The sequence below is a fragment of the Egretta garzetta genome, unplaced genomic scaffold, assembly GCF_000687185.1.
Source record: "Egretta garzetta isolate BGI_Z169 unplaced genomic scaffold, ASM68718v1 scaffold321, whole genome shotgun sequence".
NCBI classification, from domain to species: Eukaryota; Metazoa; Chordata; class Aves; order Pelecaniformes; family Ardeidae; genus Egretta; species Egretta garzetta.
The window spans coordinates 1,251,241-1,278,512 of record NW_009258756.1 but is presented as its reverse complement, the minus strand read 5'-3'; the positions used below and the strand labels follow the sequence as shown (position 1 = coordinate 1,278,512).

The following is a 27,272-nucleotide window of genomic DNA, read 5'->3' as shown; positions in this document are numbered from 1 at the left end:
AGGAAGACAGAGTATCTCCTAAGTGATGACTAAGTCCATCGTGATACACACTTCATTCCCAGACTCTCATATTTGGAGCTCTTGAAAAATGCTACTGCTTTAGTGCGCATCCCCAGTTGTGGGAACGATGGCAACCAAACAAGCTATGTATACACTCTTGCCTGCAATGACCCCACCTGACTGCTGCCATAGTTTATTGAATGACTGTTGCCAACAGAGAGTCTCTGAGATCTTAGCCAGACTTGCCACAGCACTTGCCTCAGAGATCTTAGCCAGAGTTTGTTGGTGGTAGCATCTCTTAGTTTGTTTGACGGAGAAATTTTGAAGACTGCTGTCAAATTTGTCTAGACTGAATTTTCAAAACTTTTAATTTTGAATTCAGATATATAAAATACATGTGATTAATCAAAATAGAATAAGTATATTCAATTTCAGTTTAGTAATTCAGAGTTTTTAGGAAAGATGAGATCTTCCCCAAGTTTGCAGTGTAGAAAACATGCGGTTTTGGTGGCTATGGTGCCCTAAATGCTGACAGGATGCTTCTTGATTTGACTTGAATGTTGCTAGAGGGATGCATATTTACTGTAGATTGAGCCCACTGCAGAACAGCTCATTTTGATCTGAACTTGTCTAGTTTGATCTCAGTAGTGCTTCGGCACATTCATAGTCACTGTTTTGGAACGCCAGACATGGTGCCATTTGATAAGTCAGCAAAGTAGGAATACAGTTTCTCAGCTTGTTAGAGCTACGGGTCCATCTGTCAGCAAGCACAATAATACATGTAGCTCATACGCTTTTATAAGCAAGGCAACCACACTCGCTTATTTTTAGCTGTTTCTGCAGTTTCTTGCACTGTTGCTGTTGACTGTATACTGAGCCAAAGGATTTTAGATCTTCAGCATTCAGAGCCAGAAATCATGTCCAAAGGCTCAGCAGTGTTGGGCAGATCCTCCTTGAGGCATCTTATTCAGCAGTCTGTTGAGGATGACCAACAGCCAGATCCTCAAAGCTACTTTGGCAGGAAGATGCCTAAATGTTTTTGTTTTCTAGGCCCTGAACTCTCTTGCTTTCATGCTGTCCCTTGGTCTGCAAGAGGAGTCATAGCAGGGAAGGTGTTGTGAAGATCTTCCGTAGATAGGTAGCTGCTTTGTTCTGTGCAAATTAATATGCAACCCCCTGCTTTTCAGTGTGAATTTTGGGGGGAATTTTGGATGTTTATACATTTACACATAAACAATTTACATACGTTATTGTTTATATGCAACATATAAACATATGTTTATGTCTACATATATCATGGTTTAACCTGGCTGGCAACTAAGCACCACACAGCCGCTCGCTCACTCCCCACCTCCTTCAGTGGGATAGGGGAGAGAATTGGAAAAAAAAAAAGTAGGACCCGTGGGTTGAGATAGAGACAGTTTAATAAGAGAAAAGAATAACAATAACAATAATAATAATGGTAAGAGAATATACAGAATATACAAAACAAGTGATGCACAATGCAATTGCTCACCACCCGCTGACCGACACCCAGCCTGTCCCGAGCCGCAATCACTCCCTGAGCCCCAATCCCTCTCCCCCTGGCCAACCAACTAACTCCCCCCAAGCATGACATTACATGGTGTGGAATAGCTCTTTGGTCAGTTTGGGTTAGCTGTCGCAGCTCTGCTCCCTCCCAGCTTGTTATGCACCTGGCCAAGCAGGAGAAGCTCAAAAAGTCCTTGAGTAGTCTAAGCACTACTTAGCAACAACTAAAAACATCAGTGTGTTATCAACATTCTTCTAGTAATAAATCCAAAACACAGCACTATGCCAGCTACTATGAAGAAAATTAACTCTACCCCAGCCGAAACCAGGACAACATATATTATTGTTTATATGTAAATAGGAAATGTTCCTTGCCATACTGTTCTATGCCTTTTGTGCCTTAGTTATCAGGCATGGTAACAGTTAATACTCTTGGAGGTGACTTTTTTTTTTTTTTTCCCCTGAGGACTCTGTATATGATTTTGTAAGTTTTATAGTCTGCATCTGAAGAAAAAGAACTCATTTGTAGGTGAGCTGAGCAGTCAGGGGGTTGAAGTTGATTCATACTGAGGAAAAGCTACTTCTGTAATGTCACTGTATCTCAACACTGTTAAGCGAAGTGAGACCTTGCCTTCAGTATCCCGACTATGAGCCTTGTTTGAAGGAATGTATTTGCTCCCTGATGCTTGTTCACCTCGCATCGCCTTTCAAAAACAGTCCTTTCAGTGGATTTTTCACATAACTAATATGTACTGTTTATACTTTTAACTGTGTGGGTTGTCCCTGTGCAGTACATCATTAACAACAGGAATTTTTTGTCAGGGTTGGTAATGAAAGTTGTTAGTTTGACAGAATGGACTGTTCTGTGCAGGAACAGGGCTGTTGGAGTGGTCAAGCCTGGAAACTTCCAGAATTTTCTTTCCCTCACAGACTTCTAGGTGACTTCAGCAACATGCTTACATTCCAGTGTTCAGTTTACACCTTCCTGTGTGCTGATTTTGCATTGTCCACCTTACATCTCACGTTTTAGATTGTAAACTGGTTAGATGGTCATGAACTACATGTCAGCAGAAAGAAAAACAAGTCTAGTCACAGTTTTTGGGTGCTAGTTCATTAAAAGCAATAGGAAAGAAAATATTGGTATGCCTTTATGGCTGGAAGATTTTTCTGAGCACAGGCAAAGGCTAGCGGTGGACTAGGTGAGGAATACTGGCCTTCATGAACTTACCCTGAATAAATCTCTTTGTTTTTATTATGACTTAAAATATAGAGAGTTGCCTTGGAACTTGCCATTTTTTTGGTGCTGTAAGTAGCACTTTGGTGAGTAGCATCTATTTCAGATATCTTGGAGATGTTGCAAGGCCAATAGGAAAATATAAAATCATAGAATCATTTAGGTTGGAAAAGACCTTTAAGATCATCAAGTCCAACCATGATCATATGATACAGTCCAAAGACTGCAGAAATATTTGGCAATTTTTGTCCGTGTGGATTTTGGATCAGACTTTTGACAGATACAGTGCATTGCTATTGCCTGCACCCCAATATTTGCATGGAATCTTATTTTTCAGTTGATGCCTTCTCATTCCAAATACTGCAATCCCTCCATGCTTTCTGCTGTTTCTCCATTTATCAGAAACAGGAACAACCAGTATGGCTCTGGTTCTATCCTGCATGGTCCCACACATCTCTGTATGAGAGGAGAGGGTCAGAGAGATACTTGTTGGAGCATCTGGTGAAGGCCATGTTGCTTCTGACTGCTGGCAGGAGGTTTCTGGGTGACTAGGTGACCCTTTGCCTTTTCAGTCAGCGTTGAATCAATGCTGTTACGCAGTATGGTGCTTCAGGGCTGCGTGTTAGAATCTTCTAATGATGATAGCATCTACATCATTAATGCATCTGTAGTCGTTAGCGGACCAGCTGCAATCTAACTAATAATTGCATTTTGTCTATCCAACTTCCCCCGCAGAATAACAATCAGGCTGTTCTGGTTTTAATCGTTAGTTCCGGGGGGGGCATTAGGAATCTTGCACATACTCCAGCTGAGCTCAGGATCTGGCCATATGTATGTTGGCGAGACACTTGAGTGACCTCTGGAATAAGAGTTGGAGCCTGGATTTTCTGACTTCTGAGCATGGTCTCAGTTGCACAAGTGTCCGTCATTTCATGCATTCTTCATCAGGTTTTAGAACCCAGCCTTAGTTGCCAATGATCATGGCACCTCTTCCTTTTAAATTTCAAGATTTTCTGCTCAAGTTGGTTTATTTTTAAATTTCATTAATTCTGTGAAAAGTTTAAGTGAATAGTCATCCGGCAATTTGCATGAATTAAATCATTTTCAAGTACTAATTAGAAAAAGTGTGAAGAGCAAATTAAGTATTGAGGCAAAACATGATTTTGGTTTAAAAGAAAAAACTCACAACTGCCAGCAGTTCAAAGTTTTATGGTCATTGGAAGGTTTTTGATTTTCTTATCTTGCTCTTTCCATGCTTTGGAAAAACAACAGATGCAGTTCAGTTTATGCCTCTTTGTTCAGGTTGTATTTCTAAAATGAAGTAAACAATTGCGTGACCAGAGTAAATAGAACTCCAATCTAAGTTCTGTGATCTGAAGAATTGTGTAGCAGGATGCCAAAAATAAATGTGTTTGTTTAAATGGACCGTGAGGTGCTTTTTGTGTTTCTGAGAGTTTTCAAAATTCGATGCATCTTGGTCAGTGTACAGAGGGCTGATGTTTCCTGTTCAGAATAAAGGACCATGTTCTGATACCCTTCTGAACAGTAAGTTGAAAAGTATCTCCCATGTGGTTCTCTTGATGCTAGTGGTGCAATTATTGCAATAAAGGTGGAATAACAGAATTTTCTTCTTTTTTTTTCCCATGGGACTATTTATAAATCTGTGAAAACAAAAGGTACAACCTAGCTAGTAATTCTTTTGCTCTTGCTTTAGCAAAAAACGTACAAGTTTTTCAAGGGGCAAAAGAATCAGTTTTTAGGTACACAGACAGAGGTCAGCTACTCTACAAATTCTTTCATAACGAAATTAGAAAAATGGTAATTTTCTATTTCTCTGAAACACGCGATAGTGGCAAACTATTCTACAAATGAAGACAGGACATCTTTACTCTAAATTGATCTAGCATGGACCAGGTCTTCTAATTGTTATGCGCTGCATTCTTTCTATCCATGAAATGGTTTTAAAATTAACCTTTATATAATGCTTAGCAAACTGCATCTGGATTAAATATTTTGAGAAGTTAAGACCCTTCCTTTTTCTTATTGCCATAGTGAAGCTTAAGACTTCCTTTGAGGAAACTGTTGGCCCAGCCCCCATCTTCACTTCTTTCCCAACATGTCTTTACTGCTCTCCAGTGGAAACCTTGGGAAAAATCTTACCCCTACTGAAGTCAGTGGAAATAGACTTTATTTAGTTGACTGGGGCAAGGATTTCACTCTGGAGCAGAGCTTTTTTGAAAGAATTGAGAAATTAAGAAAGCTGGGAGCCATGAAGCCAAACACAAAAGCCATGAGTATTGTCTACAGCAATGTTTCTACGTGCGTTTATTTGTGACTTTTGTAAAAAAGAAATTATCAATGTGGTGTTTTTTAAATGCTGCCCCCTGCACAAGTCTGGAACACAAATCAGATATATTCAGTTTTCTGCTTTACACTTATTGTTTCCATGCAGTTTCTGCTTCAGGGAAGGTCTTATTTTCATTCTGAGACACTCATGAGTTGCCTCTTTGCCCTTTGAGCAAAAGTCCGATCCTGCAGCTAGCTCAGTAAGAGTCACGGTTCAGACAGTGAGCTTTTAAATTTCTAGGAGCAATGACCTCGGTACAGCAGCTTGAAATCTTTCAGGTAATAAATCTGACTGCTTCAGTTAGCTTCTTTTTATTCAGAGACGGACCGGGGAGCGTATGTTTGGAGCATTTTCCTTACCGTTGTGTCTGCATAGCCTCAGGAGTACTAATGCATCTGTGTAAATAAGATGCTTACTGACAGTATAAATTATGAATTGGCTTCTTTTTCTTGTGTATGTTGTTGAGAACACTGTTCTTACGGATATTTTTCCTCCATTCTGTTTTTCCCTCAGCCTTTCATTATCCTAAGCTTAATGTGTCTCAGTTGATGAAATCTTCCTGGGTGAGAACAGGTACGTACAGTCTCTGTAAGTAAGAGTGCAATTTTTTTTGTTAGCAGGATAACTAGCCTACATAAATATCGATAGCTTAAGGGTGCTGCATTTTTATGAGGTAATAATGTGCTTGAGCTGAATAAATTCTAAAACCAAAGGCCTAGTGACCTGGAATATCTGGGAAATGTAATTCCCAGGTATAGAATGAACTACTACAATTCCTTGATAATGCAGAAACAGTAGTTTTTATCTATAAAGCAGTTCATTCTTAGTGAGGTGACTTGTACTGTCAGGCATAAAGTGTCTACTCTGCCTGCTGTCAATATACCACATTGACTTGTAGGTTCAAAATTAAAATTTTAAAAACTAAAATTAAAATGAATTAAAATGAAAGTTTTATTTGTGCAGCACTTTCTACCAAAACATGCCAGGAATAAAACAGAATGAAAATAGATACATTCCAAGTACATGAAAGAATTTCATCACATTTCATTGATCTCTTCTGATTCATTCACAGCAGATCCCTCCCACCCAAGTCTTCTGGACGTTTATTCTATAATTCACAGATATGGTTGAGCTGTCATATTTAGATGCTCAAAGGCTGAAGAGGTTGCCTGCACATTGTAGGTCCTTCCTGTGTCTTTTAAGCAGAAAGGCTGAACAGTGACTAGGCTATGCCTAGCAAACTTGCTGTTAGGGTGCAGGTGCCCCACTGGATACGCTTTTGTCTTCCCACAACTTTTCCACCTGTAGTTCACCAGCAGTATAGACTTACTCTTTTTTTCAGGTATCCCTGTCTCCTCTCACCAGTGACCCAGTTTACTTTCTAAGCAGGAAACCAAGTTACAACTTAATTTCTGAAGCCCACACAGTTTGTTTTAGAGAAGAAAAATGAAGAATTTCCAATCATGTTAACAAATGTGACAGAAGCTACACATCATCCTTCCTTAGAGATTTGTGTTGGCTTCTTTGGTCAACCTTCCCCCTGCCTTGCTTAGCCTTAGGTGTTTGCTTTGTCCATTGTTGCTGGAAGTTCACTTAGATCCTGCAGTAAGAAGAGTGTTCTTCCAGCTCAGAAGTCATGTCCCTTTGCGTTTTTCTAAACTTCCAAATTGTAAGATTTTGAAAGCCAATTGCAGCACCTTTATTGCTGTAGGGGAGGTTTTTTTGTAATCCCAGTTCTTGCAGGCACCCTGGGAGGAGCTGGTAGACTTTGGCTGGGTCAGTCCTTTCAGTCTGTATATTGTATTGTAAGGGTAATGACTCATGACATAGGAAAATGATAGAATTTATGCACATAAAGATGAAGTTTTTAATACTACATTACCCAGATATATGTGCATGTATCCCAATAGGCATAAAATGTTGGGATATGCAGTGTTCTCTGTAGCTGTCCCTCACAGTTGTAGAATACGGTTCATGCTATTAAGCATAATTCATTGATACTGCAATTCAATACACTGGCAAGAACGGTCTTCTACTTGCTGTATATAATAGCCTTAGGCCACTGTCTATTTATTTTGCTATTGAATTCTGAGATACTTAGTCTGTGACTAAATTTAGAAGGCAGATGCTGTTGATCTCTGAGAAAAATCATGAAAACATTTCATTTTTCTGACATCTGCAGTGAAAGTTTTTAAATTGAATAAGTGGTTTAAATATTTTTATTTTTAAAATTAAAATGATTAAAAATATATTTAATAGATTTTATCTAATTGGGCGGCTTTTTATTAAGCACCACACTTAAAATAAACAGAAAAACACTGAAAAAAGGACTTTTAAAAAATATGAACCATTTTAGTAGAGAGCCTCAGGAATGAAAATGAATTATTTTACTGCAGTCAGCAGTGAATTGGTTTACTATCCTTTAGGGTTGTTTAATTAGGTCATTTGAGTGACTCGCTCTGTTCACTTTTTTTTGACTGGAAGCCGTCTTGTTAGTAAAGGTCCACGCTTTTTTTCATGTTTCCTATGTGATGTTCTTCAGGGATTCCTCTCGGCATTAGCTGTCCCAGTGACCTGGAGTACCTGGGGTTGGGAAGCGAAGTGGGCAGGGCTACTAACCAGTCTTTTTATGCTATGTTTGTCATAGAATAGAATCATAGAATCATTTTGGTTGGAAAAGACCTTGAAGATCATTGAGTCCAGCCGTTAGGACATAACACTGCTGAGTCCACCACTAAACCATGTCCTTAAGCACCACATTCACACATCTTTTAAATACCTCCAGGGATGGGTACTCAAGCACTTCCCTGGGCAGCCTGTTCTAATGCTCGATAACCCTTCCTGTGAAAACTTTTTTCCTAGTATCCAATCTGAACCTCCTCTGGCGCAACTTGAGGCCATTTCCTCTTGCCCTATCTCTCATTACCAGGGAGAAGAGACCAACACCCACCTCACTACAGCCTCCTGTCAGGGAGTTGAGAGAGCAATAAGGTCTCCCCTCAGCCTCCTCCAGGCTAAACAACCCCAGTTCCCTCAGCCGCTCATCAGAAGACTTGTGCTCCAGACCCCTCACCATCTTTTTTGCCCTTCTCTAGACACGCTCCAGCACCTCAATGTCCTTCTTGAACTGAGGGACCCAAAACTGAACACAGTATTTGAGGTGTGGCCTCACCAGTGCTGGGTACAGGAGGACGATCACTTCCCTGCTCCTGCTGGCCACATACTTGTTAATCTTTATGTTATCTAGGGAAGATGTGTTTGGAATACACATTTTTGTTCATGTGCTGCTGGTCTCCTATTTTTTCTCCTTGATTCTGAACCTTTGCCCTGCCCATCTTCACCTCTGTATCACTTCCCAACACAACATTTTGACTGAAAGTAGTGGCAGCAGACAATTTGGACTGAATTGTCTCTTTTATTTGTTTTTAAACAATTAATTGAATGCTCCTAAGTGTATGGGTTTTTAGAATTGAAATTGTTTCTTCAGTATCCTGGGTCTGTCTAGACTGGTTGAGATTCCAAAAATGGCCTCTGACCTAATTTTTTTTTTTTTTTTTTAAATTTATTTGTTTTAACCTTTTCCCACCCAATGTCTTCCTTTCCAGCATGTAACCTCCGGCTGAACTGGGCGGTATTCCCGTATGACTACAGCTGCTCTTGAATTGTCCGTGAGATGTCACAGGGTGACTCAAAGCTTGTAATTGAAGTTGCAGAAAAGACACTGAAAACTTTTACTAATTCATTTGTGTTCCTGGATTACTTTCTCTGCAATGTAGTTCTCTTGGGTGTCGTCGACCAGCGAATTCAGGAGGAAGTGTTTCAGGCTGAGATGGAGCGGAAACTAGCTCACCTGTTAAACGAGGCTTTGGCCAGAGGGCGGATATGGAGACGAGCCAGTTTTGCAGGCAGCAACATTGTGCAGGTATTAAGTCAGAGGAAGAAATAAGGGGGAATAAATTATTGAAAAAGTTACTATTTTCTAGGTCTTGAGTTGAGAAAGATAACTTAAAAACATGTGTCACATTTAGCGAGTTGATGATGCTTGTGTATTACACCTAAAATATGGTTCTTTTGGATACTTGTTGTCTTTTAAGCTAAACATAACAAATGGAAACAACTGAGTATTTTAAGTGGCTACAAAAAAATTCTGAGGACTTCTTAAAAACTATATTGAAAATTATTTCACCAACATCTTCTTATAAGAACTTGCTATCTTGTCTGACTTACATGAGGTCTCTAGCAAAAGGAGACAGGATGGTCGCCTGAGTCAAAAAAAGTACTCTGCTGGAACAGCTACTTCACAGTTCTCTGTGGTGTTTCGGTGGCGGTGTAGAAATATGAAATAGAATCATGTGCAGCTTGAAGCTTGAGGCAGGAGTAGTATATTCTGCCCCTTAACTGCCTATTTGTCACAGTACTGCTGGTCACAGGAATGGCTTTCAAGTAAGAATGATTAATCATGTCAAATTTTGCACACATGGCAGTTTCTGCTATCTGGATTCTAGTGCTGCTTTATAGTTTTGTCACAGGTGGAATTATTCACGTATTTTCCAGAAAGACTTGGATATTTAATTTTAAGTTTTGCATTCTCACATGTGTTCTTTCTAGTCAGTTCAACAAACTGAAAGCCAAAATACTTTTTAATGGCGCATCTTCTTTAAAATTACTTTTTTCCAGCTAATTCATTGACAGTTGGTTTACTTCACAGATGCCCTTGTAGCAGTTCAGACCTATTATCTTTAATTTAATCCTACAGTTTTTGCTACCACTTACATTTCCAGATGTTGGGATTCTCTTACTTTTGTTTTCCTGTCTCAGAAACATCTGTTTCAGTAATAGAGATTTTATTTTGTTTTTCTTTTGTGCAGCTTTGAATTGCTGTAAATAGATGTCTGCTTGAGATCTTCAATTCCCGACACCTCTTATTGCACTTTGTTCTTTATGCTTTAGTCCCCACTTTGCATATAAATTAAACAAATATTCCTTATGTTGCTAGCAAAGATACCACAGCCTATAAAATGTGTATGGTAGATTATGGGTTTACTATTTTACTTAATAAAGCTCAGGTAATTTACACAAAATTACAAGCAGGCCCTTTCTAGCTAAAGGATAGTATTTCAGAAAGTGAAAATGCAGCGTTTTTCTTATGACTTTGTATTACTTACTGGGACATAAGATGAGGTCTGTGGCTTATGTTCCAAACAACAGTGCTGCTCATTTATGCCACTCAATTAGTGCAAAGAGTCTGCAAACTGCTGTCTCTGGGCAGCGGAGGATTCTCTTAGCTACAGTCAGCACATCATACCATCATCCCACGTAACACAGGGCTCCTCCAGGTGCTCACAGGCAATGCCATTAGATAGGGTTAGCACTGCCATAAAGGACATGTGGAAGAAGAGAGGCTGAAGGAGAGATACCTTGCTGCTAGGTGTCTGTGATAGGTGTCCTGCACGAGAATGGTAGGTACCATCGGGTGCTATAGTTTCTTGGTGGCTTGCTTTGGCAGGATGTTCAAGTGTGTGGTAGGTATGACGGCCTTAGAGGCAGTGGTGTGCAGCTGGAGTGATGGACCTGGTAGTGGGCTCCTGGGGTGGAGGACAGTTTAGTTCAAGGATGCTCCCCCATCAGTTAAGGATCAGGTCTATAGTAATCTGCAATAAACCTATTAGTTTTACTGCTGCTTATTCCTCATAGCCAAGTTTATAAGCTGTGTTTGAAGTGTGTTGTATATACGCATCTGTTTGTGTCTTCAGGGAGAGCTATTACGGTTCTTTCTGCTTTATATTTGGATTTTCCTGTATATATTTCTTGCACACAAACCAGTGACTTCTAGGATAGTGAAAGTAAGAACAGAAGCTGCCAGTAACGCAGAAGCGTTGGATACTTTTATTAGCAGGCCATGCATATATCCATGAAAGACTAGACACAGATTTCACTTGTGCTGAGCCCCCATAGACCTGAGTTTTTCCTGAGGTGAAAGTTATTTATAGTGTATTGAAATGTGACATTTCTAAGCTCTGTGGAAAATCAGGACTGTGGGTCAGAAGGTGAAGCAATTATTTGTGAATGTTACTGCAGGCGTATTAGTTTCCTTTCACATACTAAGAAAATAGAAGTGATACCTTGTGAGGCTTAGATTTCATTTCTAAAGGCATGTGTTAGGATCTAAGAATGTTAAAAATTACTCTTTAAATCTAGACACTTTGAATAAGAGCTGTGGACTACCTCAGGTGCCCAGGTAGCATGGTTCCCCTCCCGTTTGCCTATCTATGCTGTTAACAGGTGGCACTCCGTGATAAAAGAAGAAAAAAGCCTATAACCATTATGTACAAAAAAAACCCCTCTGAAGCCTCACACCTGACTGTTATACATGAGATAGTTCCATTAATTTTTGTGTAAAGTTCATATTAATGTTTCACAGAGCAAGTCATATATTTTTAACACGTGTCTGCTGTTGCTGCAGATTTAAGGCACGTGTTTAATGTGATTTGCACTGTATCTGCAGAGGCTAGGCTGTGTGCTGTATTTTGTCAATAGTTTACCATAATAACTCGATTCTCATTAATTTTTTTGAGGAATTAAATGGCTTAATTGTAGTTTAAAAATGCACCAGGAGCTAATACAAAAATAATTAATTTTCCTTCTTTGCAGCATGCTTGGTCTTCTGAACCTAATAGGAAGCAAAAATGTGATTCTACTAAGTGACAAAAAGAACAATGTTGCGATTTAAAGAGCACGTTAGGCAACACTGTAGTTGTAATGTGTGTGAGAAAGTAGTAGCTATGAGGGGATTAATGACTGAACTGAGCTTTTTATTAAGGCAGAGGTTCATTCTCTGGGTTTTCTACCTACAGTTTTTGTGCCTCTTCAGAGCGTCTAATGTGAGTGAAGGCCCAGGCTTTGCTGGGAGGATTTAGGTTTCTTAAATAGAGCCTCTGGGGACTGCTGCTGCTTCACCTTTTCCTCAGAGGCATTTCGCCCCTCCGACGGCTGTCCCGGGCAGAGACCGGCCCCTCCATCAGCTTGCCCACAGCCCGTCCCTACCTCTGCTTTGGCAAGCCCGTTTCTTGGCTGGCCCAAACCTCTACAAGCCAGCAGGGGAAATTCCCTTAGCGTTGCCTGCAGCGCCTTGGCCCTCTCACTGAGGGCATGACGGGGGTCGGCCAAAGCGGGCAAGCATTTGGTGCTGCACCCACCCAAGCCCCAGCGGGGTGCTTCAGGGGGGAGGCAGGCCGCCCGCCCGCGGCACCGCCATTTCCCCTCCCGACACATTCCTCTGAGAGCTTATGCTAAAATCCTACTTTAGTAAGGCAGAAAGCAGAATCTTTTCTGTTTGGTTTTTTTTTTTTCCACCCCCCGTGGCACGAACATAGTGAAAAAAGGAAAATCGTCATTGTACGTGCATTTTGGAGATTGTGTGTGTGCGTGTTTGCTTAATTCTAAGTAACGCTCGTGCCTTCACAAACACTGAACCAGTTCACCTGGGGGTTCCTCGCTCCTGACGGGGCTGCTGCCTGGGACATCCCACGGGCTGACTGATGTTCTGGAAACGCCTTGTGAGCTTGCCCACCACCTGGATTTCCCCTCTTTAAATTATGAACTAGATCTTGGTTACCAAGGTAACTCTGTTCACTGACCTATGATATTCTCTTGAAAACACTTTTTAAATTAAATTTACTGACACCCGAACACAGTTAAGCCCTACTCTGTGGAGGTTAAATGCGCATCTAGTATCAACAAAGATGGTATCATTTATGTACACAAGTTGAATTAGTTTTTTCTTTCTTTTTTCCCTTCATTTTCTGCCTCCCACATAATGAAATTCTCGTATCTCCTCCTCCCTATGTCATCCCTCGCTGCCAAAGTATAAACATAAAATGCTTAAATGCCTCCTTACACATGGGCTGCGTTATGGGATGCCTGGAAAGTACCATTTCTGCCTCTGCTTGCATTCTTAGCACTCTCAATGATAGAGACACCTCTGTAAAATATGAAGCAAAACCAGTTTGAAGCTACACAGAGAGTATAATTTGGAGCAAAATGGCACAAAACAGCGTACAGAAACTGTGTAAAAAATGGGCATAGTGGCTGTGCACCTTAATTCTATAAACAGACTTAAAAACAGTTTGGATCCAGTGTGCCGTTTTCTGTGTTACAGCAAACTCAGAGCTTAATTTAAAACAAAAAAAAAAGAAGTTTTTTTAGTGAACCAGTGTGACGGAGATGAAAACTGAAATACAGATACTGTCACAGTTGCTGAGTTTACATACGGGTCTAGTTGTGTCTCATAGTCACCTCAAGAATACTTTGCTCAGCCATCAGCTTTCCCAGAATAGAAATCCTTAACCATCTCCCCTTGGATTTGAAATTTTATCTGTAGCTTCCCTCAGTGTGGTGTGAGCACTCATAAAATGCTGTGTATTCAGAAAGAATTATTTCAGATAAATCTTATCTTAAAACAGTGAGCTTAGTTCTTCAACACCAGCCTGCACCTCCACCCTCCACTGCATTTCTTCATGCTCATTCCCGTGTTCTCTATACTGTGCCAAAATAGCTCCAGCTACTTCTTTCTATCTCCCCTCTGACTCTTCTCACCTCTCCCTGTTCCTCAGCATAGGAGGCCATACACTGTTTGTTTTAATTGTGTGTTAAAATTGTATTGTTTCAGTTGCGGCAGCTTGCACTGGAATTTGTCCCCTTCCCCTCTGCCCCTTCTAAAGGCAGCTGTGGAGAAGTTCCTTTTTTAACCCATTCAGCCGGTTTCTGACTGTTACCCTGTGTGTATAACACACATATAATTATAGTACTTCTCGAGTACCCCACAATGCCGTAAAACATACGATGATTCAATTTAAGAATCTTCTAAATTTCTCTGATTCTGTAGCTTTGCTACGCGCAGAGAGGCTTCATAAAAATAAACGAAGAACCCATTGACTTTCAGCTCCCGTGTGGCCTTTCAACTCCCTCGCTCTCCAAGTGAATTAAGTGCTGCTTAGGAAGGGTCCGTCTGTGCTGGAAGCAGATACCAGTCCGTACGCCCTGCTGCTCTGTGCGCTGGGGCCAGGCTGCGGTGAAGGCAGCCCAGCTGAAGCAGAAGTACGAAGCTGTGGACATTTGTTATCTAATGACAAATCTGGGTTCCGTGAAACCAGATTCAGCCTTAACAGCTGCTGAATATGTGTGTTGAGACCTTATTTACTGATACTCTTTTGTTGCCTTCAGTCAGGGATTGGTTGCCCCTTAGCTGGTAGAAGAGTGAAGAGCATTCAGCATGAGAAGCGGCACTGCTTAATGGGTCCTGTTAGCAGGTCTTCCTGTGTTTCAGAAATTTGCACATTTTTCCACTCTATTTGTAGGTGTTCTGTTTCTTACATCAAATGTGACTGACCTTGTATGTTATCCTTTGCTTTCAGTTGATTTGGCCTAGAAGACTTCCATGACAATTGTGCTTTCTCTTTTTTTTCCTTTCTTCTGTGGGGTTTTTTTTTAGTGGTTTTTTTTTTTTTTTTTTCCCCCCCATTTATTATATACTGTGCTATTACCTCTCCTGGGAAATGCTTTTTTAGGACATGTTGAGTTGATGTCCCCAAAGACCAGAACATCATCCCTGTTGAGCTCTATAGAACATTGCACTGCATTCCTTCAACATGACTGTTTTGTTAGAAACTAGGAAAGAAAAAAAAAATATAAAGCTTTGCTTTTGTAAGCCTCAAACATGCAAACATTTGTGTGTCGGCTTTACTTTAAGCCTATGGGCAGTGTTTGAGATAATAAATTAAAATTAAATATATACTTCATAGTTAAGGATGGTTCTGAAGGAAAAGAGAGATATTGCTCTATTTGTGGCAGTCCCTTCCAGAGCTCTTCAAACTCTGCTTTACATGATAGAATACCTCCTACTATTTGTTTGGCCTAATTCTAGGTTGAGCTCACAATTACATGTAAGTGGTTAAACAGAGGAGAGTTATTACATGTAAGATTTAATTTTACAGGAATTCAAAATTGTTTTGTGAGTCTCATACACAGTGTAGATGTTTGGTGATTAGAAAGTATCTACAGGGCTTCCTCATAGCGTGCATTCTTTTGATTATTAGTGTCTTTAGAAGTAGGTAGGAAGAATTGCTTCCTACAGTGTCAAATACATTCCTTCCCGAAGAAAGGAAGATGCCAGGGGCAGCTGTCTGGAGGATGAAAGTGACCATGCAGGTGCTTTTGCTGAGGAAGAGCAAACAGTTCTATTTGAAGCTAACAAGAATATTTGCCTGTGTAGCTGCTTAACATTTGGAGAAACTGGAACAAAGAAGTGTGTGTGTTATTCATAACAGAGCAAAGTTAAAGGAAGCATTTAGAGGAGAAGTGCAATCACACTTATCTCTTCAGTAGCTCCTACTAACCAACATATGCTGAAGGCAGTAGAGGCTTCCAGGGTGGCATGGTGTTGGCCTCTTTGGAGTGACAGCTGTTCTCTTACTTCAGTACTGGATCTGTACGTTGTCATGAAACAAATAGGGAAGAAAAACCCCAAACATAGAAGCTTCAGGTTTTCCATAAAAATGTATTATACAAGGGATCGCTTTCCTGGAAATTTTCCTTTCCCGTTACAAAATAGGTATTTCTGTAAATTTCCCAGGGTCCTGGAGCACTTGAGTAGTGCTTTTGTAATTAGACACTGATACACTGTTGCAGAAATGTTGTCTTCCCCTGGAAGACTTCCACTCAGAATCTTTTGTGTAAGTACTAGGTGACAATATTCTGAATTCTAGTTTGGAAGCACATTATTACTACTGAATATTAGCTCTGTGTATTTATGCTATGTCCAGCGTTGACTTAAGCTCTTCTTGCCCTTTGCTGCATACTGTATTTTGCAGCACTACACATGGCATGTCTTCCCATCAGGCTTCTCTGGATATTGACAATTTCCAAACTGTACCAGTTCACACCAGTTACATGGTTAGTATAATACCATATCCTTTGGTGTCACAGATAGAGGAGTTTTCTTTAACAGCAGTTGTATTTCTGCATCATAATACAAGGTGGCATCTTTTTTATGCACTAGGGGTTGCACACAGTGACAATTAAGACAGATACTGATGCCATCTTGGCAAAGCTGTTCCAAATGTTTCTTTTTAGATAAGTGTCCTTAAGGTCCAGGCCCTGTGAAAGGGAAGGGGGAGAGAGGGTAAGGACTGAAAGACCAAATGTATGGGAGCCCCAAATAAATACAACTTAAAATGTAAAAGCTTTCCAATTTCTTCTCAGATTGTGAACGTGTCACGGTTAGTTGGTGTTGATAACCCTGTGGAACTGATCTATTTTGTGGAGGACCAAGATGGAGAGAGACTCAGTGCTCTGAAGTGCTCAGACCTGATGAACAGAGTTGATATCCAGCGGGCTGCAATCATCCTTGGATACCGCATTGAAGGCACCGTTGCACAGCGTAAGCCCTGTCAAATCCACACTGATGCCAGCAAAGAGAAACAGGAAGGGTGACGTTAGCTTTGCACAGTGCCCACTGTTGTAGTGTTTTGTTCTTGGGATGCTGCAGTTTCGACACTCCTGAGGAAATAAATTTTAGCAGTCTTGGTGTGAGCTGTGTGGTGTTGCTTTGCTTCTTGAAGACTCTGCTGAGCATGGAATTGCAACAGGGTCCTTAAGTGCAGCCCTCACTGCATTCACTTTAGTGCTTGTGCTAGAATAATACTGTGCTAGCTGGATACCTTCTTGCCATTATCATCTCCTTCTGCTAGTCCAGTATTTCTGTACAGTTTATCTTGCCCAGGAGCTTGCACAAAACTCAGGACTGTGGGATGGGAGGGTGTCAGAGTGAAATGGGTCTTTTCTTTTAGCTGAGTCATGGCAGTGAATTATAACAGAAGTCACTATTTTTTGTTTGTCTGAATTATCGTTTAGTGAGTCAAAGATGTAGGCTAATGCTAGTTGGGGCAATTTGGATGATATAACCAAAAAGAAAGAGTTTATTTCCTTCATTGAATATGATTGACCTTATTTTTATTTATTTGTCCATCAGTAATCGATAAGAAATGTAATCTTTTAATAATGTGAAAGTAATGTGACCTTTTACTAGATACATACCAGAATAAATATGACAGCTCATATAAAGTCATATAATGACTTTATTCAGGAAGCTTGGTATATTAAATAATTTTCAGTAAGGAGTGAGACAGAAGACCTACTCAAAATTCTGTGTTATGATTAGGAAAGAAACTTGGAAATATTTTAAAACAGTAACAGACATGTATGTGATCTACAAAATACCTCATTGATATGAATGCTTAATTACCCTTTCTGTTTTCTGTGCAATATGGAGGCATTAGTTACATTGTACCACAGGGTATTTTGCCAGTAGAACCAGCATGTCTCCGATTTTTAAAATTCACTGCAGAAAGAAAAGAAAGAAAATAGTAATAATGGGACCATCTGGATGTGTTTCTAAATTTTGTCCCTCATTTAAATGGTAGCTTAAAGATAGGTCAGTAGCTCATCTACATCTGCTCAGTATCTGTTAATGGACTGTAATACTGGTCAGATAGAAATGCAGAAAAGTTGCAAGAATAAAGAATAAATTCCCTTTACAAAAATGGTAAATGTTGAACAAACTTCATGAAGTGTTCGTAGTCTTCTGCATGTTGAAACTTCAACGCGTCATTAGGAAGTTCTTTTAAGAGGCATAGAATTGTAGAAATTTTTGTAAATGTTTCTTATTGGAAAAAACTAGACCAAAAAAAGGTTATTTTTGTAACAGAAAATGTTATGTCATAAATGAGCTGTCAGATTTATAAAATACAGGAATTATAATGTTTTCCTTTAATCTCTAGGTTCGTCATTGGAATGGCTATTAATAAAAATTATATATAAAAATAAGATTGCATAGAGATGATACATGAAAACATCTTTTTAAGAAAGTGTACCAGTTTGACTAGAAATGCATTACTGCTGTGGTTTTAGTCCCACTTATAACTGCTGTGCAAAATAGAGCAAATGAAAGTTTTGTCAATTCTTCCAGTGCTCTTTTTATGTGCATGACTGGTTTGATTACACTTTCCAGTAGTTTTTTCTTCTGTTTGGGACTAAAGGATCTCACACACTGACAATGAAACAGAGAAAGCAAAAAAAGAGAGGAGGGTCTTACTGATTTCAAATTGACTTCAATTATTGATGGGGAGGATAACAAAATATATAATGTGTAACTAAAGAGGCAGCTGATAATACTGCTTAAAGCAGGATACAGGCAATAGGGTTGGAAAGCCCTTCTCAACTTTGTTAGTGGTAAGTCATTTTTCTGGACCCATTTCACTATGTCAGCTCAGTTTTGGGTTACAGAATGATGTGGCAGAAGTACATTTTCATTAGTAATTTAAACACAGGTCTTCAGAAGGTAGGCGAGGGTAATCGATCACCTCCCCATGCTTCCTGAGCACGACATACATTAACTTATAAGTGGTACGACATTTCTTGGGATGTGCAGCTGGTTTCTGATAAACTCTCTAACTACCATTTACAAGAACATAAAAATACGTAACCTTGAAGTGTCCTCATTTAAAAATATATAACCACATAAATTGCTGTCTTCCTTTTAACTTCACAGCTGTGGAGAAGCTGAAGGAGTCCACCTCAGAGTCACAGAATAGCAACCTATGGATTATTGTTGGTGTGGCCGTCCCAGTTGCTGTGGTGCTCCTGATTGTTATTATTTTATACTGGAAACTTTGTCGAACAGACAAACTGGAGTTTCAGCCAGACGCGATGAGCAACATGCAGCAGCGACAGAAGGTAAAGGGGAAGCTGTGCTGTCAAGAACTTGAGTATTCTGAGCATAAATGAATGTGAGAGTCTAGGGAGCACCTAGCATCCTTAAATAGCATGTGGAAACATGGTTTTAGAGCCTTCTGGGTTGGAAAAAAAAAAAAAGAAAAGGAAAGAAGTCAAATGATAGTTGAAGTCAAGAATCCCAGTGTTTTATTTGTTCTTCTTGGTATATGGTACTGCATTAGATATATACATCCTTCTAAAATGTGGGCACTGAGGCTGAAAGGAACCTTTCTTTATCACTTAATTTCAAGGGTTTGGCCAGGACTGAATAAGAGGAAATATACTGAATTAATCACTGACCTTGTTTTCTGCAGAGGGCCGTATTTTTCATTGGAGAGCTTCCGCTAAACTAATTTGACAGCTAAACTGCACCATCCATTATACCTCATGCTGGAACTAGTATTTGCTAGAGCCTATCCTTGCTGCTCCGCATTCTGCCAAGGCTCTTGTGTTGCCATTGTGAGAGCCTGTTGCAGGACTAGAACTTTAATTAGTGGATCTGCATGAGACTGCATGGATGATCAGGCTGGCTGGAGTGTTGGAGGACTGGGTTAAGATGGTGTGAAATTCAATAATCTGACTTTTTTCTGCCCAAGACTGTAAATAAAAAAACAGATGATCCAGAATTTTCGCAAAGGATGCATTCAGTAAAAAGAATGGAAAAGTGGTTAAAGGGTTACTCATCCTACTTTCTTTTTTACAACTGAAGAGAACCAGTCTGTGTGTCAGAGATGCTTATTACTGACTATACCTTCAGAGGCATTAGTAAAGGCAAAATAATCTGCCTGTGCTAATCCTCTGGTTCTGTAGTCATGTTCTTGTACTGTCACCTCATGTTCAGTCATACAGTTTTCTCCATAACAAGTCTTGTCTGTACACTATGCTCTCTTTCAAGATAATTAATGATGTGAAAGATAAGAGAAGCAGAAAGCAGTTGCACTTCCAAAGCAGTCAGAACAAATCAATAGTAACTTCCACTTGTCTTGCCACTGCAGACTGAGTGTCAGAATCAAGGTCAGCAACAAGTGGTACCCTTTGATGAACTTCACCCCCTGGTACCTTGTTTCACCTGTGCTGTGGTAATACGTAACGCAGATTTTGATTGAAGAAGTTCCCCACAGCAGTTTCAGCTAATTTGAGAAGGATCATACAAAAACAGCGAGCGGGAATCATTACCCTTGGTACACTTGTTTTCATCACATACGTTTTCAGTACCTCTCCGCTGTCGCAAGGTTTTTGTAAGAAAGCAGTTGGGTTGGGTTGACTGTAAGGCCAGAAACATCTTTCATAGTTTTACTTTCTTTTGGTAAAATGGCTCAGTTCTTTTTCCCCACTGCTTCTACAGTATTCTTCATTTCAATCATTCATGAGTCAGAAGCCTTAAACTTATTTGTACGCAAGTCTCATTTCAGTTCACCTAGGGAGCCTGTCACTGTGCCTTCTCTAGGGAAGTCACCATAATCAAACTAGAGAGAACCAGTAAGGACATCTAGTCCAATCCTTGTGGCAGTGGATGGCTCATATGTTAATACTAAATGAGGTAAAGCAATAAAAAGTGTCTTAAAATTTTATCGCTTAGCACATTAAACAACTGGCAGAATCTACTTTGAAAAGCATTTTTATCGTTTGCCCAAGATCCAGAATAAAAGCAGTACTCTGGCTTCTTTAGTAGCAGGCTGTCTTTGGGCTTTCTCCATGTCTAAAGATGGGGGGGTCAGAATTCCAGGTCAGAAAAAGGCACATTTAACAAGCAGTGAAGACCCCCAGACAGTCACAACAGTGTACAAATGGTTAAGGACATTTGGTCTTAAAATAGTTCGGTTTTAAAATAGTTTGTGGGTTTTATACTTTTTACTACAGTAAATGCAAAGAAATGATCAAAGGAATGAAATCATGTGGTGGGGGATATAGGTCTGTAAATAAACTCAATTTAAAAATGGACTCGGGCTTCCCCTTCCTCGCCCCACCCACAATTATTTCCATTCCCTCTCTACAGAGCTTGACTTTGGTACCAAAGGAGAGCGGAGGCCTGCACTGCATCTGTAAATGGAAGGATATTTAGGTTAAAGATCTGGGTTTTCCTTTTGGAATCAATATTTCATTGGTAAAACCCATAAAAACACATTTATAGTGCTAGTTCTTCTCACTTCCATTAATCTTTAAAAAAGTTTTCTTTTAATGTAAATATAGAAATGGAATGTATAAATATCAAAGTGTTTCATTACCATATGCATGGCATATCCATACTGGAAATAGAAGACAATTCTTTTCAACCATGTAGTAAGCCTACAGTGTGTTCCGCACTTGAAAATGTGTGTTGGTTGGAAGTTAAGAAACCGAGACAACCGTTTCTTGTTCAAATGAAATAGGATATCATACTGCACTGGTGGATCTCAAGAGGTATCACCAGTCTTTTTTTCAGTGTGCTTAATTAGCCATTTTAACATAGCAGATCAGTGGGCAGCATAATAATCTGTTAGAATTTGCAGCAGCAGCTGATAGCAAATTATGTCACCTGTGACTTAAAAGCCTGGAACAAGGTTGGGAGTGGGGTGAAGGGAAAGCCTGTTTGCTTCACGGAAGCTGCTGAGGAAAGGCTTTGTCACTACAAGGCTGGTTCTTTGAAACATCAAGAGAGAGAACTTCTGTAACATACGGTAATGCAGATTATATAACTAAGACATAAGTTTTGCAGGAGCTTTTTATTCTCAGTTTAGAGTCTCTCCCAAATTTATGTTGTTCTCTTCAGAGAGGTGCTTTAAAGACACTACAAATTTTCCTGGATTCTGTAGCCCCTTGTGTCATTCTAGTACCATCTTTTCTTTCTTTCTTCCTTCCTTTCACTTAATCACTTACTTCTGGTTTCAAACTCCTGCTTTTATCTGAAATATTTTGATATGCAGTCAGACAATATAATTATTTAAGCCTTAATTTTAATCTTCTGTATGTAAAGGTTTACTTTTACAGACTAGGTATGATTTCCATGTTCCTATGACCACCATTAAAAGTAAGTCTTAAGCTGCATACCCTCACATTTTTATCTTCTGGTGAAGCAGACCAGTACTATTATCTGCTGATAAGAAGACCCTACATGCCTTTGGGTGTGCCCCAAGGTTATGGCTGCCCACATACATCTCAGAGAGGTAAAGACCACCAGGTAGTTGTGTTATGCAGCAATTCAGTCATATTGGCCAGCGTGTTGTGCCAGCACAGCTAACCTGCTTTGGCCCCTTGTCTGCTCTGTGGACACCCCTTTAGAATATTTGGGTCCCTCACTTGTGACTGTCGATATTAGCATATTTCCTACTTCAGCAGGCATAACTATGTTGAAAAATATTCAGATCCTGCAGTGGCAAACCCACAGAAGTACCCAAGATTGCATCTATATTTATGTGCCATAGCAGCCCTGAAGCTGGGCTTGAGTCCAGACTTGCTGCTTGTCCCCACCCTCAAGGCCGGGTTGCTCTCGAAGATAATACAGGTAATAGCAAAGGCGATGTTTCTTCTAAGGTGATGACATGGGCAGGGTAGACTGTATTCAGTGAAAGCCTGTTCTGCAGATGGGATGTACCATGCCACTCCACCTGTTTCTGTTCTCCATCTGGCTTTCCAGTTTCCTCATAGGGTCAGTGTCTTGCAGACAGGATGGCATAAGGGCCCTTCTTAAAAAGGCTCATAATGTTATCTTCTGCAAAGGATATATAGGGAGCCTGAACTCAAATACTAAGGGTTGTTTTACTTCTGGATAGTCTCAGAAGTCTGCTACTTAAGTGAATATAAACATAAATACACATGAAAGAAAACTTTTGTAGGAACTGATGCTAGCAAAACCAGGTTCAAAGGTAAAATAATTAAAAAAAAATGGACCTTGAAGAGACTCTGATTAGCTAATCCATCCCTCTGCTTCAAAGCAGGATTAACATTACCTGAAAAATATTAGGTTACCTTTTTCATTCTGGAGATTAGATGGGAAAGCATGCTTAGATCAAAGTTATTTGGACCCTTTTTAAACTGTGAGGTAAGGAAGCAGGTCAGAGCAGTGAATTTCTATGCAAGATTCATTGGTCTGTGCAAGGATAATTCTTTTCAAGAGATGGAACTAAGATCCTTAAAGGGCACATGAAGTATTCATGACTTGTTCTGTAATCCATAGCATCCTACTGGAAATTCACCTTGATGTGATCTGGGTTGTTGCACTGGATAAAGATGTCTTTGCCTTTGGAAGTAAAAAGGTGCACAAGAGGCATTTTTAAATTACAGGATTCTCTCTCTTGCCATTGCCTATATCCACCACAACATTGTCCCAACCTGATCTTCTTTTTCTTGCAAAGAAGCTGTGCCTTTTGTGAGCAATTGAATTTTTGCCATAGGTTATTTTTCTTCTTTAAGAAAAGATGGATAAATGTCTTTAATGCCCAAACCATCATTCTGCTCTGTACTGGACTACTAACATTTTTGTGTGAAAACACTGTTAACCCCTTCCCTCTTTCCCAGAGAGAAAAAAAAAACATTCTACATGTTATTTGTAATGCAAACAGAGTTGGCAATATTATTTCTTTCTCTATGGACATCCAAAAATTAAAATGGAACCCGGTTCCCTAGGGATTTGACTTTCCCTGCTGTGTACAAATGTTTGGAGAAAAAAAGTCAAATACTTTGCTAGGACTTCCCAGAGGTAGTTTCAGCTCTAGACAGTTATTCATGGAAAGGCTCCCTGCCCTAGTGACAAGAATCTCACAGGTGTGGACAAGCTCATTGATGGTTTATTTAGAAGGTCTTGGATGTTCTCCTGTAAATGCTGGTCATGCTGAAGTCATTGCCTTTGCAGTGCTAACTTGGACTGAGTTGCTTATTCAGCTCCTAGTTTTTCCAAGGCCACATCCTAAAACCCTAGGGGATAAAAGCCTACTTCTCCAGCCCAGCAGTTGCTCCTCTCTGGGACCCTCTGCATGCCACTATAGTTCTTAAAGGCTGAACATATCTTTCCAGCTCAGTGCCCCTCCCGTGTGTCCGCGTTTAGGAGAGGTGGGGTGGCTGAGTCCCCACAAAGCCTAGGACAAAACATACAGCACCCCACCTTCTCCTTGAGCAGTAGCACAGGTAGTGTCAGAGCTGGAGCGCTGACAGTTTGCATGGTGTGCCAGCAAACCTAGCTAATGTATAATCACCCGGGGACCGTTACCAGCCCTTGCGTGTCTCCTCTAATCTGTGCTGCTTCTGACAGCCAGCCAGAGCTCCGTGTGTCACTCACGGTTACAGGTAATGAGTCATGCGTTCTGCAAGATGTCTGAGAGGCTTGTGTGGATTTTTGTTTTTCCCCCTAAGCAGGGACATCTGATATCCGAATCTCATGTGTGAGGTGTAACTTTTACTTTTTGCTTATTATTGTGTATTCAGTAGACTACCTCTTGGATGTTTCCAGGATCAAAGAGGCCAGCCCTGCTGGAGGCTAAATAGTAGGCTTCTGCTCCTCGTATAAAGAATTCTTGTGATGTTTTGACATTCTATAATGCTTTTGTTCATCTGTATAATGTCAAGGCAACAGCTCTGCGTTGCAGAATAATTCCAGTCAAAAGAGACTCATGTTAAGAAAGGCAGCTGACACCATTCTTATAAAAATTACTTGAAAACTGACATGAGTTTCTGCAAGAGAATTGTGTGTGTGCCTACTGTTTGCATAACAAATACCATTCATTTCTAACAGCAACCTTGACTAACTATCCAAAATGTTATCTTTTTGGAATTGGCATATGGGTTCTGCTGCTTCAGAGTCAATAGCTGGATTCCAACAAGGAACATGGTATTCAACACCTTAATTACTTCTCAACAGTACATTTCTGTGATGGCAATTCCTCTGCAAGAGCTCTTTTGTGGGAACTCTTCTTCTGTAATGAGGATTAACTGTTCACAAATTGTAGAAATAAAATACCACACTTAGATATGCTGCTTATACTGATAGATATAAAAAGTAAAATGTCTCCATCTGCTTTTTTAGAAGCATTTGAGTAGCTGTCTTGAGGTCAGACCAAAAGGCCAGCTAGCCCAGGTGCCAAAAGCAAAAGCCTGTAGAAGGGGAGAAGAACAGGGCAAGTACTTGTGATGCTTTGCCTTGAGTAACTCTTCAGCCTCCAGTTATTTGTGGCTAAGGGACTTTTATCTAGAAGTGGTGCTGTTTAGCAACCCTCAACAGATGTCTCTTCTATGAACTTGTCCAGTCCTTCTAAACCCATCTGAGCTGCTGACAGGGATTTCCACAGGATATTATATGAAGAACCATGTCATCTTGTTTCATCTTGCTTTTGTCCTGCCACATCCTTGTTTTCTGTGATGCCTCTTAGTCCTTGTATTGAAGGTGACAGTGAAGAGCTGATTCCTAGGCACTTGCTCCTTGCCAGTCCTGACTTTACAGATCTCTATCATGTTCCCATCTCCGTCATCTCTTTTTCTGGACAGAGGAGTCCCAGTTTTCTCACCCATTCTTTTGAACTGGCTTTTGAACCAACTGGTAGCCTTTGAAAAAGCTAGAACATTTTCTAATTCTTTTCCATCCTTTTTGAGAGGAGGAGACTAGAACTGCATATGCTATTCAAAATGTAGGCAATCCATGGATTTATAGAATCACATTTATATGCTGGCGACTTTTGAAAAGGAGTTAAACAAAAATAATCCATTTTCAAAATATGGCTAAACTTTATACCATCCTAAACATAATAGACCACTGAGACCTGATTAATACTGGGGAAATAAATTCTGTCTTCCCTAACAAAAGATAATAAAGAGTTTACTGTAGAATTTAACTATTTTGGGAACAAGGAAATGAGCCAATATCAAATCATTGTTGCCTAAGGTTTTAATGTTGTTACTCACTTGTAGCTTCATTTCAGCAAGCAGATTATAAGCTCTACCTTAAAAGTCTGTTAGCACTTTTCTTGTCATTTGCAGAGCAAAAGTGTTTCTGGACTGTGTTGCGTATGTGCTCTGTCCAGACAGTGAGAGCTCTGTTACGAATGTATTCTTTTGTTTCACAAGTTGAAAAAAGAGCTTCCTTAATTTATAATTTTTTGCATGTGTTGTGCTACCTCTCCTGGAGGTTGCAGTTTATGTCAGTGTTGTGTACATGGCCTTGGAGGAGTAATTGTTCAGCATAACTTGCAGACAAAAGACTGGTGGAACGGAGACCCAGCACTCACCTGTCTATCCTATAGAGTTGGTGATCCTTTTCTAACTTACTCCTGACGCTTTCATCCAACCAGTGTGCAAAGGAACCTTACCAAACTGTGATTAAGATACTATCCACCCTGCGGCATTTCTGCCTGGAAAGGAAGGCTAAAACTCCATCTGATTCAGACACAAAATTCTGCCTGTTACAGCAGTTATCCCAGCAGCCTGTGGGCATAGATGTACTCAGAGTTATGGGCTTTCAACAACATGATCCCTCTTGTATTTTGTGAAATTTACTGAGCTGTCGCGGTAATATTCGTGTGGCAGGAAGAAATGCACAAAGGAGAAGAGGAGGGATGATGAAAATCCGTGAGAAGAATCCATCTTAAGAAAATATTTCAGAACAGGTGTCTTGAGAATTTCAGACTTTATAAAGTTTTGTAAGTTTGGGACTGACTTTATTTGTTTTTAATCCTACTCCAGGAGCAAAATTCCTGAGGTGGTGTTTTTTGCAGGATTCCTGCTTTACTTACTATTTGTATGGTCGTGAGCAGTAAACCACAATTTTGTCTTTCCAGAGGAGGGAAGGAGGACCAGAGGCTGTCCACTAGCTTGTTCTGGTTTTCCGTGCCAGCACCGGCTACCCTGTGCGCTGCTTTTCCCCGGCTTGATGGTAGAAACTCATGCAACTATAAGCATGTTTCTTCTCCACAAGGACGTGTTTGCTCAACTGCTTTACCTATCCCAGTAACAGTGATAGCTGACAGAAGTGCTGTTGTGATGACAAATGTGAGACGTAGTTTGTATGAAGAGGTACTTGGTCCAAGATGAGAAAATGGGCAGCATTTTGTACATATGACCTCTTTTTTGGCCCTCAGATCTCAAAATCCTGCTTCTTTTTGAGATGGGGCTTGTCATAGAGAGTACAGGCTATAACACAGCTGTAATGGGAAGGTGATGGCATCCCACCTAAGAGGCAATACAGTGAACTGCTATTGCACATACATGTCTTTTTACATATGTATACGGTTATCAAGTGAAGGTATTGAAATCGAATTAGAGACATTTTTTGGCTTGGTCCTTAAAAACATTTCCTAAACCAGCAGCAATGAAGGATCCCTCTACACATTTCTCAGTGATACTTAGTATTATTTTTTAAAGTAGGCCGGG

The 27,272-nt window shown here is 40.1% G+C and overlaps 1 protein-coding gene across 1 annotated transcript in view; it reads left to right on the top strand.

Annotated features, from left to right (window-relative positions):
- Positions 1-27,272, top strand: part of KIAA1549 (KIAA1549 ortholog) — a 76,682-nt gene that overhangs the window by 15,966 nt on the left and 33,444 nt on the right. Inside the window, exons 8-11 of the mRNA XM_035888963.1 lie at positions 5,625-5,684; positions 8,888-9,033; positions 16,371-16,548; positions 18,718-18,902. Coding sequence (XP_035744856.1) covers positions 5,625-5,684; positions 8,888-9,033; positions 16,371-16,548; positions 18,718-18,902 — 569 coding nt within the window. The remainder of the gene's footprint in view (positions 1-5,624; positions 5,685-8,887; positions 9,034-16,370; positions 16,549-18,717; positions 18,903-27,272) is intronic.